This window comes from Eublepharis macularius, chromosome 17 (genome assembly GCF_028583425.1).
Source record: "Eublepharis macularius isolate TG4126 chromosome 17, MPM_Emac_v1.0, whole genome shotgun sequence".
Classification (NCBI taxonomy): domain Eukaryota; kingdom Metazoa; phylum Chordata; class Lepidosauria; order Squamata; family Eublepharidae; genus Eublepharis; species Eublepharis macularius.
Window position 1 is genome coordinate 38,385,836 of NC_072806.1, and position 18,431 is coordinate 38,404,266.

The 18,431-nt window shown below is 48.6% G+C and overlaps 1 protein-coding gene across 2 annotated transcripts in view; it reads right to left on the reverse strand.

Moving 5' to 3' along the window:
* Positions 1-18,431, reverse strand: part of NF1 (neurofibromin 1) — a 290,705-nt gene that overhangs the window by 64,679 nt on the left and 207,595 nt on the right. For both annotated transcript variants that reach the window (XM_055001104.1, XM_055001103.1), the window contains 5 exons: positions 15,757-16,097; positions 14,328-14,530; positions 5,747-5,940; positions 3,358-3,498; positions 1,138-1,417 (listed from right to left, as the gene is read on the reverse strand). In XM_055001104.1, the coding sequence (XP_054857079.1) occupies positions 1,138-1,417; positions 3,358-3,498; positions 5,747-5,940; positions 14,328-14,530; positions 15,757-16,097 (1,159 nt within the window). The remainder of the gene's footprint in view (positions 1-1,137; positions 1,418-3,357; positions 3,499-5,746; positions 5,941-14,327; positions 14,531-15,756; positions 16,098-18,431) is intronic.

Below are 18,431 nucleotides of genomic sequence, written 5' to 3' on the forward strand. Positions count from 1 at the left end.
TAATGTCTTTAAAATATCAGTTTTTCACCTACCATGAGGACCTCTGTCGCACTGCATATAAATACTTTGACCTACCCATGATGAAAGCACCTTGCGCATCAATAACGTTTTGAAGTATGAAGAGTGAATTTAAAGCAATCAAAAGATTTCTACCTCCCCCTGCCACTATTTCTAGTCTAAAGACATTATTAGTGGGAACACATACCAAAATCTCCTTGGCAAAATTCAGATGCATTCACATGTCTATCTTCGTATTGCTGGGACTGCGGAAGGGCCAAATCTACATCACTGCAGCCCAGTGGTTACATGGTTTGGCTGCGAATCAGCCCTCTGCTGGTCCGAATTCCACTCCTGCCATGAGCTCAGTAGGTGGCCTTGGGTAAGCGGCTCCTCTCAGCCCAGCTCCCCAGCTGTATTGTGGGGATAATGATAACACTAACTTGTTCACTGCTCTGGGTGAGGCACTAATCTGTCTAGAAGAGCAGTATATAAGTGCAGTTGTTGTTGTTGTCGTTATCGTTATTAACAACAACAACACTAACTTTGCACTTTGCCCAGCGGTGTGTCAGTTTCTTCCAAGACTACTGATTCCTCACTCGATAGCCGTGAAGTGCCGGCAACGGAGGGCAGGGCCTGGACTCCAGCCACAGTGGGTGGGCACTTGGCACAAGGCCCTTTAGGGAGTGCTGCCCATGTGATAAAATTTCTTCCTGGCTTCCTCATTGCTTGTTTCTGACATTTAGTGAAAACTGGCTCTTTCAGAAAGCAGTTTGGAAACCAAATGAGTAGAAAACAGATCTGATTAGCCTGCTTTGATTTCCCCTTCTGCTGTAGTATCTTTCATCATTTAAATATTTTCTCTCTTGTTAAACTGTTTTATATTAAAAAAAGAGAAAAAAACTATTTTCTAAAGGCATCCTGGAGATCACAGGATGCAGGAAATAAATATTTTAATTAAAGTATTTCCTCGCTAGTTACTTACAGGGTCACAAAGGGGCCAGACTAAACCGGGCTAGTGTTATTTTGTGACTCTCTGGTGATCATTTAAACCTGCCAATGCTAGGAAAGAACAAGATAGCAAACCAAAGGGAGCGAACCAGCTCTAGCTAGTGGAAACTGCATTGTAAAGGAACTTACCACTAAAATGAAGCTGCGAGCAGGTGCACAGGGAGTGGATGATGTTGATGACCAGGCCGTGGGTGGAAGCTCGAAGGGAAAGAGGACCGGTGGCCACCAACAGAGTCACTACGTGGAAGAGGTACGGGAGATGCGCAGCCACATCGAGTGAATTGTTGAAGGAGAGCATCAGCATGTAACGGGCTAGGATGGCAATGTCGTCCCACATCAGGTGCTGCTCTAATGTAGGAGTCGGAGACAGGCAGGTCTTGTCGATTATTTTGCACATCCTTCCAATTACCTGGCAAGGGAGCAACTGGTTACTTTTTGTTAGGAAAGGGAGGATAGCTTGAAAGAACAAAAAAAGTAGCACCACAGTTTCTGGAATGGGTAATCTGGAAGTGCATTGGAATGAGGGGGAGGGGGGGGAGGGGGGGAGGGGGGAGAGAGAGAGAGAGAGAGAGAAAGAAAGAAAGAAAGAAAGAAAGAAAGAAAGAAAGAAAGAAAGAAAGAAAGAAAGAAAGAAAGAAAGAAAGAAAGAAAGAAAGAAAGGCATTGTGATGTGATGTGATCCACTGGAGAGGCACAGGTTCCCAAATGTGACATTTCCAATTTCTTCATGTCCTCAAATGTCTAAATTATGCCACCTCTCCCCCACCCCGTGAGAATTCCTCCTTACAGCCCGTACCAGCTGTGAGGCATTTAGCTTAACCCGTCAGTCCTCCTCTCCCAAAGAAACAAAACCTAACTACATATGACTGCATAATCGTATCTGACCTCCCTTTTCCCACTCTTGACCCCCAACTCCTCCTGCCATTGTCCAGGAATTTACATTCCTCTGTAATGTGCCATTTTCAATGAGGGTGTTAAATAATTTAACAGCGATTTCACAGTTTCGGGGCTCTTCCTTATTTTATCATCACCACCTTTGTGGCAGATGCACTGCCTGTTTGCTTCCATCCTCAGTGTAAAGCTCTTCCTATCTCAGAGAGAGACTCCCACTCATTCTCTCTCCATCTCACTCTCAGGAGAAGCAATCCACCAAGAGACTGTTGCCGTGATTTACAGTGCAATCCTAAGCAGAGTTATGCCAGTCTAAACCCACTGAAGTCAATGGGCTTAGACTGGAGTAACTCTGCTTAGCATTGCACTGTTAGTGTGCTAAGCAGCAAACTCTCCCCACCTTCTACATCAAACTAACAGCCATTAGGGTAATGAATCTGAGCAATTCTGCCATGCAAAAGAACTCTAAACCTGCTCCCTGCGCTGGAGAGAAGGGGGCGAGAGGTCTCTGAGACGATTTGGGTTGACGAGCACTAATCATGCTCTTAGTTACAGGGAAGAGAGGAGAAAAATATATACTGTAATAAGGTGAACTTCCTCAGGCTGATGGCTGCATATTGGGGCAGATGATGGATACTGAATGACAGAGACTGGGTGATCTACTTTTCGAACAGTATATGAGTTTGGTACGAAACAACAGGCAGGGAAGCACGGAGCTTGAGGATATCTCTATATATGCATGAGACTTCCATTTCATAAAACCAGAGATCTGGAATAATCCGAACGGTCCAACTTTAAAAGTACAAGGCAGAGTCTTTTACACATTTAAGGCCACAAACCAGATTACAGGATATACAGAGAATGGGGGGAAAGCAGCCCCAGCTAAAGATGAACAACTTTAGGATTGGTTAATTGATAGGAGTGCACACGATACACGTGAAGACATAAATTCCAGACAATTGATTAAGGCAATTTAACCTGGAGGAAAATGTCATTTTGTGACCCAAAACAAGATGGACCAAAATTGTTTCCTTCAGCATAACTGAAGGCCAGGCAGCCAAGCATGTTGGACTATTCTGGGGGAAATCCATCAGTACTCTGCCTCCTGTCCTGATACACTAGCACAGGAAAGAATCGTGGAGAAAAATCACGGAACCTTCATCAGACGTCTCTACCCTCCTTACATCTGATGAAGAGAGCTGTGGTTCTCAAAAGCTTATGCTACAGTCAAGATGGTTAGTCTTAAAGGTGCTACTGGACTCTTTTCTATTCTGCTACTGCAGACTAACACGGCTAACTCCTCTGGATCTATGCCCTCTTTACAGTTATATCTGTACAATAAATACTGGGGGAGATGGAAAGTGATGAATCTCACATTGCACTGCTGTTACCATTCCTCTGTAGATGCTGTGACGTGTAAGAAACACTTCACTGAATTTAATGAAGAGAAGTACTTACTTTACTGGAAACCAGTTTCACATTCCCAGAAGCCAGAGCTACTGCCGTATCTGCCATAACCTCTGCTTTGATGGATCCCAACCCCCCTGTGGCACTGGTTTTGATGAAACTGTCCAGCACAACATCAAGCAGATCTGTTATCTGTTGGAGGGGAAAAACAACAAGAAGTAGGTTCACACTGGTTAGCATACGAACAGCTAGAGCCCAATAAAAGCTCTGCCCAAGTACCAACAGAAGAAACGGATCAGACAGATCGGACTGCTCTCCAAAGCTTAGCATGCATTTGCAATGCCAAATCTCTCTCCTCACACATTTTAACCCCACTTTTCCTTCAAGTTGCTCCAGGAGGCCCTGCCTCCTTTTTATCCTCTCAACAACTATGCAGGGTAGGATGGGCTGGGAAAGACTGAGTGGCCCACAGTCACTCGGCAACCTTCATGACAGAATGAAGACATGGGTCACCCAGTCTTAGTCCAACGTTCTCATCCTCAGGGCTGGTTCACCATCTATATGAGGGTTTGGGAGCCAAAACATCAGACAGCAGGTCATAGGAGCAGGGGGCAGGGGTGGAAAGTGGTTGTCAGGGCTCTCACATGTGCACCAATGCCACCGGGTCTCAAACAGACTGCAGAGGGCTTCTACAGCTCTTCACAGAAATGGGCAGGGCCGCGTAAGAGGCAGCAGGCGCCCACCTCGTGCTGTGCCACCCCATTTCAAGATGGGCACACAGAGCACTTACACACCCCACGCTCAAGCCAGTGGAGCAGTACCCAAGGCAGCTGAGCCAAATCTGAACCCACCGCTCAGCACAGCATGTGAAATCTCTGGCATCCCCAGAGGGTTTGCAGGGCCACTCCCATGTTTCACTACTTGCATGTCCAAATCACGAGTAGGGAAGCAATCCGAAAACATGTGAAGGTGGTCACAGGGAGGGCTCACAGCTCAGAGGCAGAGCACAGGCCTCGCATTCCGCATGCATGCTGGAGGTTCAATTACCACCATCTCCAATTCAAAGGATCTTAACATGCTGAGGCTGTGACACTGGCGAGGGCTGCCAGGCAAGAGGGACAAATATCAAAGCAGCGGGACAGAGGAAGCACTGAAGCTTTCCGTTCATGTTCCTATTTAGGAGAACTGCAGCTCAGTGACAGAACAGATGCTTCGCTACCTTGCTGAACATTGAAGAGACATCTTTGATCACCTTCTAATCATGTGCTTGATGTTGGATATGGCTCTCAGTGACAATGACCAATTGAGGCAAGAAACTCATGACTGTCAGTTTTACTAGACAGCAGTCAGAGTGTCAAACTAGGATCTAGGAGAAACTGATTCAAATTACCATTCAGCATAAAGTTCACTGGGTAAATCAGTCTCTCCTGTCCTAACCTAGCTTAAGAGCTGTCAAGAGGATAAAATGGGGAACGACGAACCAGACATACTGCACTCAGCTCCGTGGAGGAAAGGAGGGATAAAAATGTCCCAAGTACCCAAGGACAGGAGACAGATGTGGCCTTACCATGGCTCAAGAGCCACATGATTCTCCCCGAGGAAGTCAACAAAATAAGCAAGCATGTCTCCAACTGTGTAGCAGGAGGGCATGTCTTACCCTCGCCTCTCTTCTGCCACCCTGCTCTTCCCCTTCGGATGAACCAGGGTGGGGAAGCTAACAGTCACAGCAGAACTTACGGTACTATAAGGTATAATGTCCTTATGGATCATGAGGCCAAACTGCAAGCTATCCAAATCAGACAGAGGAGATTTGGATAAAGAGAAGGCGTGGGGAGGAATGGAAAAGCAAATCAAAGTTATGCTTTGTCCCTTATTGTCGACTGGAAACCCTCTTGGGAGTTACGTTGATGTGTGGAATATAAATGTTTTAAAACAAACAAGCAGATGGTGCTCACTTGATACCTGTTCTGAGACCAGGCCCCACACTTTGCAAATTATGCTTTAGGCAAGACAAAAAATAAAACATCTACATCATGCATGCAAAGCGAACACCAACTTTCCTCAACTATATCAAATTGCATATGCAATTTTGACAGCTGAACTGGAGATTTCTGAATATTTGGATGTCTCCCCTAATAGGTATGGATGAACAACAAAACCCAGTGAGCAGGGCTTTCTGAACCTTAACTCCCGTGGATGCTAAGGAGAAGTCTGAGAAAAAGGAAAGTTTAATGTTTATTTATTTAGAACATTTCTATCCCGCTTTATCTTCTTGTTTAACAGGAACAGGAAATCAAAAAAACCATTTCCCCACATGGATTTGCAACCATGCCAAAACAGGAAGCAAAATTGTTTGCTAATATCCAAGTGACTGTAGGAACATCAGCTGAATCTTTTTTTGCATGAACATCATAGAGGTGAACAATGGAAAATTCTGCACCTGTCCCAGGCTCCCCCAGATCTTGGCCTGAATGGAAGGGTACATCTGCTTCTCGTTTATGGTCATTGTGATAAGTTTATCGAGAATCGCTGTAACTCGCTGCCGTTTGGCATCATCATTGTGTTTGCAGAAACGAACCAGATTCAACAGCCAAGGAGTCATGTATTCCAGGCAAAGGTGTTTCAATTCAATACCTGAAATAAAAAATTGCAGTGAACCGTAAGCCCAGTGAGGCTCGTTACTGGTAGAATCCTGTGCAAAAGTTTGATAGTATTGAAAACAAAGCCCAGGTTTTAGAAAAAGTACAGTGTGCATAGTCAGCAACACACTACCTACAAGAAGCTGTAAGTCTCGTAATGCGGATTACTGGAAAAGGGAACGAATTCTGGAACTCAAAGAACTATGGAAGTGCCCATGGAGGCTTTGAACTCTTGTTTCTTGAACTGACGTCCATCAGGCTGCATGGGCAAATGGCTTATGAAGATGAGGGAACTTTCAAAAGTATGCCTGGGAACTGTTAAGAAGTCAACAACTTTACTGGACAACCACTGCGATGGACAGGAGGCTGCCCTGCCCCTGAAAGGTACAGCAGCTGATCAATTGTTAGGGTCTGAGCCTGGCAATCTCCTCTTAGACGGCTGGTGAAAGAGGAAGGGCAGCAGCCAAAGGTCTCCGGTCTGCCTCAGGAAGAGAGCAGGCACTTTTGTATGCAGCTCCGCTTGCTTGAGAGTGCAGGGTGGGGTTAGCTCTACCTCTGTGAGAGGAAAGAGTTATTAGGTTTTTAGGTCTGCTTTTAGGTCTGACTGGTGATTAGCAGACCTGTAATAGTTTAGCCTGCCTCTTGTACATAAATAAACCATCCTTGCTGTGCCTTTTCAGCTCTTGTCTTAGTATCCCCTTCACACACCTCAAAACTTGCCTTATGGCAGCAAACTCGGAAGCCTTTACACAAGCTACCATATATTCTAACTGAGGGAGAGAACTGAGGGGAAAGTCTTGTTTAATGGAGGCTGTGTGATTCCCCACTGTTTGATTGAAAGCTCATCAGAAGAACTGATTCTTTTGATAAGTGTTACATAGACCTTTGGATCCTGGGCCGAGAGAGGCACTTTCACAAAAATTTGAAAAAAATAATAATAAACAGGCAGGGGACCGACAAGACTTGTATGCATGTGCATGGAGGGAGTGAATCTCATTTCTCTTCCTCCCCTATTCTTTCCCTTTCCTGAAAGTCCCCCCTTTTCCTGCTTCTCTCCTTTCTACCCACCAGCCAACCTACCTTTACCTGTCCCATTTTCAAGCTTTCCCCCCTGCTCTCCCCCTGATCGCCTATCTTGGAAACACCACATATGGTGCCAATATCCAGACAGAGGGGAATCCACAAAGACGGCTCGGAGGCATCTCACCTGTCTCTCCAATCCCCTCCCCACGTTATTTTTCTTCCTCCTAGCAGCCTTCAAATCCTCACCTTTCTTGACTTCCCACCGGCCAATCAACCTGCGTACCTTTTACTGCCTCCTTATATTCATCTATATTTATTTATATCCTGCTTTCTCCACAATGAGGATCCAAAGCAGCTTCTATCACTCACCTCTTCTCCATTTTATCCTCAATACAAAACTTAAGAAACATGTTAGTGAGATCCAACAGCAGAGCAGAGATTTAGACCTGGGTCTCTCAGATCTAACCACTATATCACGTGGTGTTTGTAGGATAGTAGCAAGCAGCCAGGCTTGGTTGAGTCATGCAAGTCACTCAGTGGTTGCTGCCAGGCCTGTCCTCTTAAGTCTTCCGCAAACTGCCCTGGAAAGTGCCCTGCCCCATCACCCTGCCTTTTGTTGACAGAAACGAAAGGCTTGAAGGCACCCGGGCCTGGCACCCGGGCTGGACTCCAAGCAGCCATCCGTCTCTGCCCCTGCTGCTGTGGGTGGAGTCAAGGGGCAGCCCAGCTCCACCACTGCAAACTCTGTCCACTCAATGCAGGGATGAGAGGAGAACAGCTCCAGCAGCTGGATGGGAGCTAAGGAAGAGGCTCTGTTGCCTGCGACACGGGCCCATGTTCAATGAGCCCCCAACAAGGCCAGCCTCGTTGCCACCAGCACCGGGGCAGGAGCCCGTCTGGGCCAGCGGTGACTCAGCACTGATGGAGGAGGTGCAAGGCCCTGGAGGGAGAGGGCTGTTGTGGCAAGCTTTGCTGTGGCCACATGCCAGGCATGCACCAGCCCACACTTCTCTGAGGGCAGGGAGGCAGCAGGGCAGGGAGTGGTCCTGCTGGCCAACTGCCATGGGGTCCAGGCCGAGTGGGGCCAGAGCAAGGGGAAAGGAGGGGCGAGGAGTGCTTTAGGCTGATCCTGCACTGGGCAGGGGGTTGGACTAGATGGTCTGTATGGCCCCTTCCAACTCTATGATTCTATGATTCTATGAGCCTTGCTACAAGTGACATTTTACATGTGAAGGATAAAGGATCATTTTTGCAAGTCTTTCTGGGAACTGAAGTTCCCCCACCCCTTTTCCTTCTGTTCCTTCCCCTCGCTGCCTGAAGAGACAGAGCGACCCTACGGCAACATCAGCTTTTGCAAATCGTCTTGCTGGGGGGGGGGGAGGGGAATGCTCCGGAGAAAACTGAGAAAGTTGCAGCTGCCTGCCCCGAAGATCACTGAGAACAGGCTTGTGACTGGAGGAACGATTTGCAAAAGTTGCTGTTGCCGCAGGCTTTCTCTGTCTCTTCAGGCAGCAAGGGGAAGGAACAAAAGGAAAAGGGGTGGGGGAGAGGAACTTCAGTTCCCAGAAAGACTTGCGAAAATGATCCTTTATCCTTCACGTGTAAAATGTCACTTGTAGCAAGGCTCTAAGAGTCCCCGACCAGCAGCCAGGTCAGCAGCTAACCTGACGCAGCTGGGGCTTGCCTCCAAACTGCGCCAGGTACGGCTGCCTCCCCTAGCCCAGCTGGCTACCCATCTCACAGGGTGGGGGCAGGGTGCTGGGATTGAGGAGGGTATAAATGAGAGAAGTCCTCCACAGGCAGGGGAGGAAGTGCAAGGCAGCACTGGTGGGGGAGAGAGAGGAAGCCAGGCAGCCTCAAGGGGAGGCAGGGTGTGGGGGTGCTGTAAACCCCCCTTCTCCGAGTCCCGAGACGCCTTCCCCAGTGGACAATGGAGGCCAGCACACTGGAGGGAGACCGGGAGGCAGGACAATAGGAGGTGGAATCTTACAACACAGTGCAGAATGCAGGCACTTGGCCTGCGATGAACCAGCCTCGCCCCAGGTTACCCACCCCACCGAGGTCGACTAGCACCTGCCCTCTCCTCAGGGTACCCACACTGCTGATGCCAACCCCTCCGATGGAGGCAGTCTCCACATTTGAGACAGCATCTGACAAACCAGCTCCTGGCAATCCCAGGGCCATGGATCTGGCACAGTTTGGTCAGTGGCTGGTCGAGCATCGGAAGAGACAGGTGCGAGATGTAACGCAGCAACACAGAGAGGTTCAAACCTTGTTGGTGAGGGACCTGCGCCGTGCACAGGAGGCAAGCCAGGGCAAACCAATGCCGGAGGAGGGGACCGGAGCTGCCAGAGGGGCTCTCAGAGCAGGGAGAGCCCAAGATTTCAGCTAACAAAACTCAAGAGTTGAAGACAATGTTGGCACCTACCTGGAGGTGTTTGGATGCATCACTGAGGGCTGCCCGGTGGTCACAGGAGCAGCGGGCATTTATGATTGGCCCCTTTCTGATGGGGAAGGCCCAAGCAGCCCCGAAGGCCCTCCCAAAAGAGGGTGGAGCTGACTAAGAAACTAAAAGATGCCACCTTGGATCGGTATGTAACATTGCCGGAAACGTGCTGCCAAAAGTTTAGGGCCACTACCTGCAAGAACGGAGGCTGCTCCGGAACCTGCTCACCGCCTTGTGTGATGCTGCCTACCGCTGGCTGAAGCCTGTCTCAGAGGGTGAGAAGAAGATAGCAGACCAGGTGGTCTTGGTGCAGTTGCTCCAGCCCCTCTTGGCTGACACCCAGCAGCTAATGGGTCACCTGTAGCAAGCCGGCAGATTTGAAGGAGGCAACCAGACTACTAGAAAACCTCCTAGCCATGGAGCCTCGGGACCAGTCGAAGGACTCAGCACACCCCAAAGGCCAGAGCCTCAGTGGTATGGGTTGGGGCGGCATGGAAGACTCCAAACCGGGCTGGGCCCGAGGGGCCACATCCTGGCATCGCCCCAAGGAGTGACAGCAGACAGCATCAGCCCCAGCTGCCCCTGACTGTGAGCCCTCTAGAGAATCCTGGGGCCAGCAAGGTTGAGAGGAGCGCGGGCCCATGCGTCACCCGTGGGCAGTACAGACACTACTGGCATGACTGTCCTTGGATGGAATGTCATGCCAGTTGGCACCAGGCCTTCCCTACCTGCATCCCACCTCCCTGTCACTGGTGATCACACTAACCATTCACGAGTGCCAGCTGTCTGCCCTGCTGGACAGCGGTAGCTCCATGCCCATGATCTGCACACACCTACTCCCTCCTGGACTCCCGGTGGTCCAGATGAAGCCGGTCGCCTATTTCCACTACCACTCAGAGCAGTATCCAGTGGTACGCACGATGTTCTGGAGCCTGATGCAAGAAGTGGACCTGGTCCAGGTACCAGCACTGCCCGATCCGGTGTTGCTAGGACGCATCAGAAGCCTTTCCTACAAAAGCCACAGGTGAGTCCCCAGCCACTGACCCAGTGACAGACTTGATGGGACTGCAGGGGAACTGGTAAGCCAATCCTGAGTTCCTAGCAGCACAGGAAGAGGAATCTCTCCGCACCCTATTCAAGAGCGTGGCAGTAAGCGAAGGGGTGGTCCAAAATGTCTGGTGGGCTGGATGACTACCCCACACAAGGCAGGAGGGAGGGGTTTGGCACAGGCAAGTCAGCTACTGGGGAGATGAGAGGAAGCAGTTGCTGGTCCCCCATAAGTACCCCCAAGAGATGCTGGGCTTCACCCATGATTACCTCTGGACTGGGCACCAAGGGGCCACAAACACACTGACGTGTGCCCTGATACACTTCTTCTGGCCCTCAGTGGCCCAGGACATAAACGAATTCTGTCGAACCTGTGGAGAGAACTGGCTGCCCCCATGAGTCCTGCTGTCCCCTCACCCTGTCATACAGGGAGTCCTGCTGTCCCCTCACCCTGTCATACAGGTCCCCTTCAATAGGGTGGCTATGGATTTTGTGGCTCTTCCATGAACACTCTGGGGAAATGGGAGGTGGGACCACTGAAGACAGAGTTTCACAGCTAGCAATACTGTTGTGATTGCCTAGCAATGGCCACAACACTGGGAGTATGTTTGTTTCTGAAAGCTATTTGCGCTGCTTCTATTTGGGCAAGGAAATTTACCCCCCCCCCTTTTTTTTTAATTTCAGATTTTTCTGCAAACCTGGGGCTCTTCTCAGGTTTGTAGACAGGTCTGTCTTGTCTTTTCATGGATTTAAGTGCCCTCAGATGGGGCCATGCTGACAATTAGATATACAGATAAAATTAAATAAAAAATAAATAAAACAGTATCTGTCATAAACAAGATTCTGCAAACCTTCTTAGCGCGTCAGTTCGGGTTGGGGCCTCCTTCCCACGGCCAAGCAGCGAGGATCTCCTTCCTATGCCGTTGGCCGTACTTTGGCCAGGGGGCTAACAAACACTTACTTGAAATCCTAGTTTGGTGCCAATGATCAAGCCCGGTTTTGTTGGACTGCCTACACTCAACTGACACAGCTAACTGGGGTTTGATCAAATTATGGTGCGCGTATATCGGGCTATTTGAACTGAGTCAATTATAGGTATTATACTAGTGTTTTCTAGCATTCTGTGTACAGGAATTCTCCCAGAAAAGCTTTTAAGCTATTTCACGTGCCCACTGAGGAGGACTAATCCTCACAGCGGAATCAGAGGCGCCCCATTTGCTGCAGGACGGGCCTTCAAGAGAATGAAATAAGTAGTGTTAGCAACCTACAGGCGTATGTTTGTGCATAAGCAAAGCCAACGGCTCTGGGCTCAGGAGGATCTGTTTATCGGTACAGCTGGATTTCTAGCTACTCTGTGCTTTGGACTTCATAATCTTGTAATTCAGGGAAGACAGGAAAGCTCACATACATTTTAAACTGTTCCCTGGAAACATATCAGCTCCCTACATTTGGACATTGCCTACATTTCGACAGAGACTGCCGGCTCGAAAAGACTAAGCATTTGTTTAAAAAGCGAAGTCACTTGCAAACTTCTTTTTTGGAGGGAGGGTGGAGGGAGGTTTCCCTAAAAGCAGCCCCCAGCAAAGACCTCATCCTGCTCACAGCGCTTCAGAGGGAGTGGCTTGGCACGGCACTGGGCTCTGCGCACTGCCTGGCACCGGAGCCCTCTTCTTACTGAGCAGGATACAGAAGATGCACAGGAGCCGACATACGGGTGGGCTGGAGGTTCCCCTGCTAATGAAACCCCTTCTGTGCAGCAGCCAAAAACCCATGAGATGACCTTGCTAACAAAACTGGAACTTTAAAGACATATTGTATTTACTTTTTCAGAAAACTATAGGACTGTTGAAAAATTGTTATGATTACAAACCTCACCAACAAAACACGGACTTCAACAGGAAGGAGGAAAGAAAAAAAGGAAAGCTCATGGAAGACAGAAATGAGAAGAAGGGGCATGCTAAAGGAAAGAGTTTTCCAGGACAGGGTGGATGGGCAACTACTGGCCAGCAGGGGCATTTACAGGAGCAAGAGAACAGCTGTTGAAGAACGGACTGCAGGACAGAAAATTATACCCCACAGCATTACATCTTTACGTAACGTATTTTTAAGTATTTAATTATAAACACCAACAAAACAAGTATTTCTTGAACACACATAAAGCTTCCTTATACTGAATCAGACCCTTAGTCCACCAAGCTCAGTATTGCCTATTCAGACTGGCAGGGTCTCAGGCAAAGGGTTTCACATCACCTGCTGCCTGGTCCTTTCCTAACGGGAGATGCTGAGGATTAAACCTGGGACCTGCATCTAAAGCAGAGGCTCTTCCACTGAGCCACAGACCCTCTCCACATTTCTTTTACTGCAGCGGTCTATCTAATTCAGCATCCTATTTCACATGGTGGCCAACAAGAGGGCGTAGAGGCCCCGGCCTCCCCCCAGCCCCCGCTGTTGTTTCCTCCTGGCACGGGCGTTCAGAGGTTTCGTGCTTCAGAAGGTAGAGGTCTTCTTTAGTCAGCATGGCTGGCAGCCAACGATGGACCTCTCCTCTAGGCACCTGACTAATCCCATTTTAAAGCCATCTATGCTTATGGCAGCAAAGTCCACAATTTAATGACTCATTGAGTGAAGAAGTACGTCCTTTTGTCTGTCCTGAATCTATTGCCCATCAACTTCATCAGGCACCCCTGCATTCAAGTATTATCAAGTCACTTTTTCCAAACTCTGTATAATTTTATAAAGCTCTGTCATGACCCCCCATTAGTTGTCTTCTTTTTGAACTGAAAAGCCTTTTCTTATAGAAAACACCATCGTTGTACTGGCTACCCTCTTCTGCACTTTTTGCAGCTCTGTAATATCTTTATTGAGATACGAGGGCCAGAAGTGTATACAGTATTCCAAATGAGGCCACATCATAGATCTATACAGGGCATCACAATATTGGTCATTTTATTTTCAGTTTCTTCCCTAGTACTACTCAGCATGGAGTTTGCCCTTTTCACATCTGCTACTCACTGTGCTGACATTTTCAGTGAGTCACCCACTACAACCCCAAGATCTTTTTTCCTCTTAGGCTCAACCAGTTCAGAGTCCATCAGAGTATACATTTTTTTGGTGGCAGAGTGCATCACCTCACAGCTACCTACATTGAACTTTATTTTATTTATGTCATTTATAGTCCATCTTTCCCACTGAGATTCAAGGTGGTTTACTTAGTGTAAGATTAGCACAGTCAGTATCAAGGGCATTTCAATAAACAATGCCACAGGGTAAATAAATGCAAGTTTCCTGTCCCATGTTGCCACCATTCCTCCAAGCTGGCGAGATTCTCCCAGAGTTCATCACAATATGCTGAAGTTTTCTCCATTCTGAATTCTCTGGGACTTTGTCTGCAAGCTTGTCAGCTTACACTGCCTCAACCCCTAATTCCAGTTCATTTACAGACAAGCTGACAGAACCAGTTCCAGTACGGATGCTTGTGGGACACTACGGCTTGCCTCTACGGACACACAATTGGCGTAGGGAGTCCAGGGCTCCATGAAAGCATCAGATGTGAAAGTAAGTATCATGTGGCCAGTTTGTGAGGGTTATTGTTTTTATACGCATCTCTTCCCCAATTCTACAGAACTGGTTTCTAATAAGCTCTTTTGATTTCCTCGGAGGGTCTATTTGCATTATAGCTGCTAACAGCAGAAAGCATTATAAGGTGTTGATGATGTCCAAGAACATCTATGATTTCAAAGCAGCAAGAAATAGCATGAATAGATCAATTTGGAATAGTGTATCTTTGTTGAGGTTTTTATGTACACATTCAAAAACAAACTTTTTCATGGTTCACATTGGAGAAGAAACAAAACAACTCTACTTACTAGATTTGCTAAATCCAGAAATGCATTCTTCCAAAAACTCTAATGTAAGGTGTGGTTCATTAGCTGCCAGAGTCTTACTAATAGAGACAATAAAAAGGGTGTTGTTGGCAGGGATACACAGACCCGAAGTCTCCAGTAACTGGCCCTCTATCTTTAAATTAAAGGTACAGGTTAAGGCACAGAGAAGATTATAGGCTGCGGACCTGCAACAAAGAATAAGGGATGCATTTTTTAAAAAAAATATTTCCTCGGGTAGGAACTTGCAAAATCTATCTTCAGAAAACAATTTCATAAAATTAAGTTCAGAGCTATTTTCAAATCTTCCACTTTCTTTCACTCCTAAAATACTTTGTACCCTACCTTTCAATTAAAATCTTCAAAAAGGGTTGCCAAGAACACGAAACACAGACTAAAATCGCACAGCGGTTAGTTGAAGGCCACAAAAGAAAGCAGCTGAGCTAAGAAACGGGGGGGCAGCCAGCCACGGCAAGGCAACAGAGAGGCCCCCCCCCCGAAAGCTTTCTGAAAAAGCACAGCCACGGGCTAGTTGCCTCCACTGCAATGTGGGAAAGTGCAACGAATGCCTCCTTTGGGAGTTCCACAGTTTTGAAGGTGCTTCTGTCTGAAAACAGCCACTCATCGTATTTCTGATGGAGGGGCACTAATCAGGGCTAGTATGTCTAGTCTCACACGGGTGGCAATCCCAGCCTGAGCTACCATGCAAACCAGCACACAGACCCCAAATCCAACTCCCGAGCCAACAGGGGGCAAGAAGGGAGAGAAGTGTCATCGACATACAGACCATTCACAAAGTTGTGCATAGGGCAATCTCCACAGGTCCCAAACCAGTGTTGCCCCAGGCTGCCTACCTTCCCCTACCCTAGTCACTGTGCCAGGACTGGTGGTGATAGACAGCACTGTCAAGTTATAGTGACGTATGGCAACCCCTGCTGGGGTTTTTAAGGCTGTGCCAGGATTGGATCTGGTATTTTTTGGTAGGGGTGAGGCACGCGCGCACACACAGTCCTTTCCTAGCAAGATGACAACAGTGGTTACCCGGCCAGTTCAGGAAACCATTGCATATGCCCAGCAATGCACACAGGGCTGCAGTGCCACCCTCCAGCCCCAGAGCAAAGAACAGCAGCTGCCGTGTCCCTTGAGTGGTGCTTCTAGCTATGTACACCTCTCTTTTCAAAAAACCTACTGCTGCATTCTGCTCTGACTACAAGACCTGCTGCCTGCAAGCAAGACAGGGCTGGTCTGGGGAAGGAAGCAGAAGCCCTGTCACCAAGAGTACAAGCCCTTGCCTATGAACTACGAGAGGGGTTCTTCCAGTTGGACAGACTGCCCAATCTCTGAGTCACCAGAGAAGTCCTTAAAGAAAGTAGCTCCTGCATCAAATGCTCAGGAGAAATGAATGGATCCATACCGTAGACTTGGGTCTGAGCTTCCCAGGTTGAGCAATGCAATGTTCAGCAGTGTCCCAGGCACATCCTTGGGGCGGATTTTTGTGTGCTGTGGGATCGAGTCCGGTTGCGAGAGTTCCCATCGTGTCCGTATGTGAATGATGGACTGGACAATGGCTTCACACTCCTGGTGCATGAAAGTGAGAGGCGTGCCTTGGTTGCCAATGGTTAAGGTGAACTGGTTCTCATCCACGAGGCAGATCTCTTCGATTTCAGAGGCATAGTAAATATCATTCAAGAAGACTGTCTGCCCCAGGACTCTCGTGCGCTCCGCAGAAGTGACTTGGACGGCGGTAGAACCAACCTGCGCAGAAAGAGCAAAAGAAAATGGGAAGGTTTTAGCCTGCGCCTGAAAAACAAATGAAAGTAGGAAACAGGATTACGTACTACAGCTCCCTTAAGCAGATTGAGGCAGTGCTTTTTACCCGTTTTGAAGCAGGAGCCATTTCTAAGCTTCTCGTGCTTTTCAGGATGCACCTCTAAAACGATTGTACTTTTTGGGATCTGCACTATTTTCTCTCCTCAAACAAAAAAAGCAGGGATCCCCCATCAGTTAACTCTCTGTTTATATTTTCCATGTTTAGTATTTATAAGGTTATTTAGAAATTTCTGGTGTTGTTCTATTCCTCCCTTGGAGATGAGGAGCAACAGGTGTATCTCATGGCCATTTCACTGTTGATAAACACTTTTATCCCGATGGTTCAAATCCTGCTACTCTCATGAATATAGAAGGTGGCCTTGGGTAAGCTCCTCCTCTCAGCCCCAGCTCCTCAATTGTATCGTGGGGTACTAATAACACTGACTTTGTTAACCACTCTGAGTAAGGCTGTAATTTGTCTAGAAGAGTGGTATATAAGCACAAAAGACAATAAAAGGCACAGAAAGCAGGTGAGCTTGTGTTAGAGATAAAATGAGGATCAAGGAAGAGATGCATATTAAACCAGGAGAGGAGGGGGAGAACCTGCCCAGGAGCCACATCTGGGCCAGGGCACCTCTGACAGAAGCAAACCAGACGGCGACGGGCCTGCGGGGTGCCCGCTGCAGCCCGATTCCATACAAACATACCACAAATTCCTCACTAATCAAAATGAATTCTGAAACCTCTACATGACAGTGGTAATTTTCACAGCTTGTCTTACATATTTTTCTTCTGGAACTTGGGGTGGGGGTGGCTGCATCTAAGGCCCACCCCCACATCCCCCGCTTGCAAGACTTCACCAGGCATTATCCATGCACAGCTTCAGGCCTATTATTGCAGGGTTTTTTTAGAAATCCAGTTTACCATTTTCTCTCTCATTCCTTTTATTTACTTTTCACTTAACTAAGATCTTCTCAATGTAAACAAAGTTTATATCAACACAAGAAGTTCTTTCCTAACATCCTTGTTAGAAAACCTGTTCTGCTACTGAAAAAAAAAAGGTAACAAGTGTTGTGTGAAAAGTCTAGATGTCCTTGTCACTGAGATCTTTTTGTCTTAGAACCAATAATTTATCCATTGCTATGATGTCCGGGGACGGCGCCGCGCAGGAGAAGCAGGGGGCGAGGAGCCCTGCCCCGCGGGGCACAGCTCGCAGCAGCGCAGCACCATAAACAGCCAGGCCTACCCAAGGCCAGCAGGCCAAGGGGAGGCCAGGTGCCAGGCCCGTGGAGGGCAGGGCTGGAGGGGAAGGAGCAGACGGCCGGGCCCTGCCCCCAAAGGGCAGACAGAGGCCGATGCCGCCTGGGGGAGGACCAGGCCCCGCCCAAGGCCTGAGGGTGGAGGAAACTGAGGGAGGTGGCCCCGTTGACCAGCCAGGGGGCAGGTGGAGGCAACAGGTGTGGCCACAACGCCCAGGTGGTGGGGCTTGCACAGGGTGTGGGTGGACGGGAGGCAGGGCGAGGCCAGCCTTAGAAGGGAGAGGGGATAAAAGGAGGGCTCATACTCCTGAGAGGGAGGAGTGAGATGGACCATAGGACCCTGGACCATAGGAGTGCCTGGGGAATTGGTCCAGAGACCCTGTTTTCTGCCAGTTCCAAGAGGAAGACATAACCCTGGAGCCCCTGAGAGACACGATGGCGGTGAGCGAAGGGGAGATCCGGGATGGGTGGAGGGCTAGCTGCTACCCCCAGGTGGTGGAGGGGGGCACATGGTTCTGTCTCACCAAAACCCGAGGGACCGAGGCTCAACAGCTGTTGGTGCCAAAGACCTACCGGGAGAGAATTCTGACGTACGCCCACGACCACGCCTGGGCCGGGCATCAAGGAGCTAACAACACGCTAGCGTAGATCCTCATCTGGTTCTTTTGGCCCTCAGTGTCCCAGGACGTCAAAAATTTTTGTAAGAACTGTTCCATATGCCAACAAGCCTCCAGCAGACCACCACCACAGGCCCCACTGGCCCCCCTGCCAGTGATACGCACGCCCTTTGAGCAGATAGCTATAGATTTTGTGGGGCTGCTGCCCCAGACTGCTTGTGGCTACTGCTACTTACTGGTCCTGACGGACTATGTGTCCCTTTACCTGGAAGCCTTTCCACTACGTTCCATGCAGGCATCGGGGGTGACTTGGGCCTTGTTGCGGTTCTTCGCCCAGGTGGGCTTACAGAAGGAAATAGTAATGGACTGCGGCACGTCTTTCACAGCCTCCATCACCCGTCAGT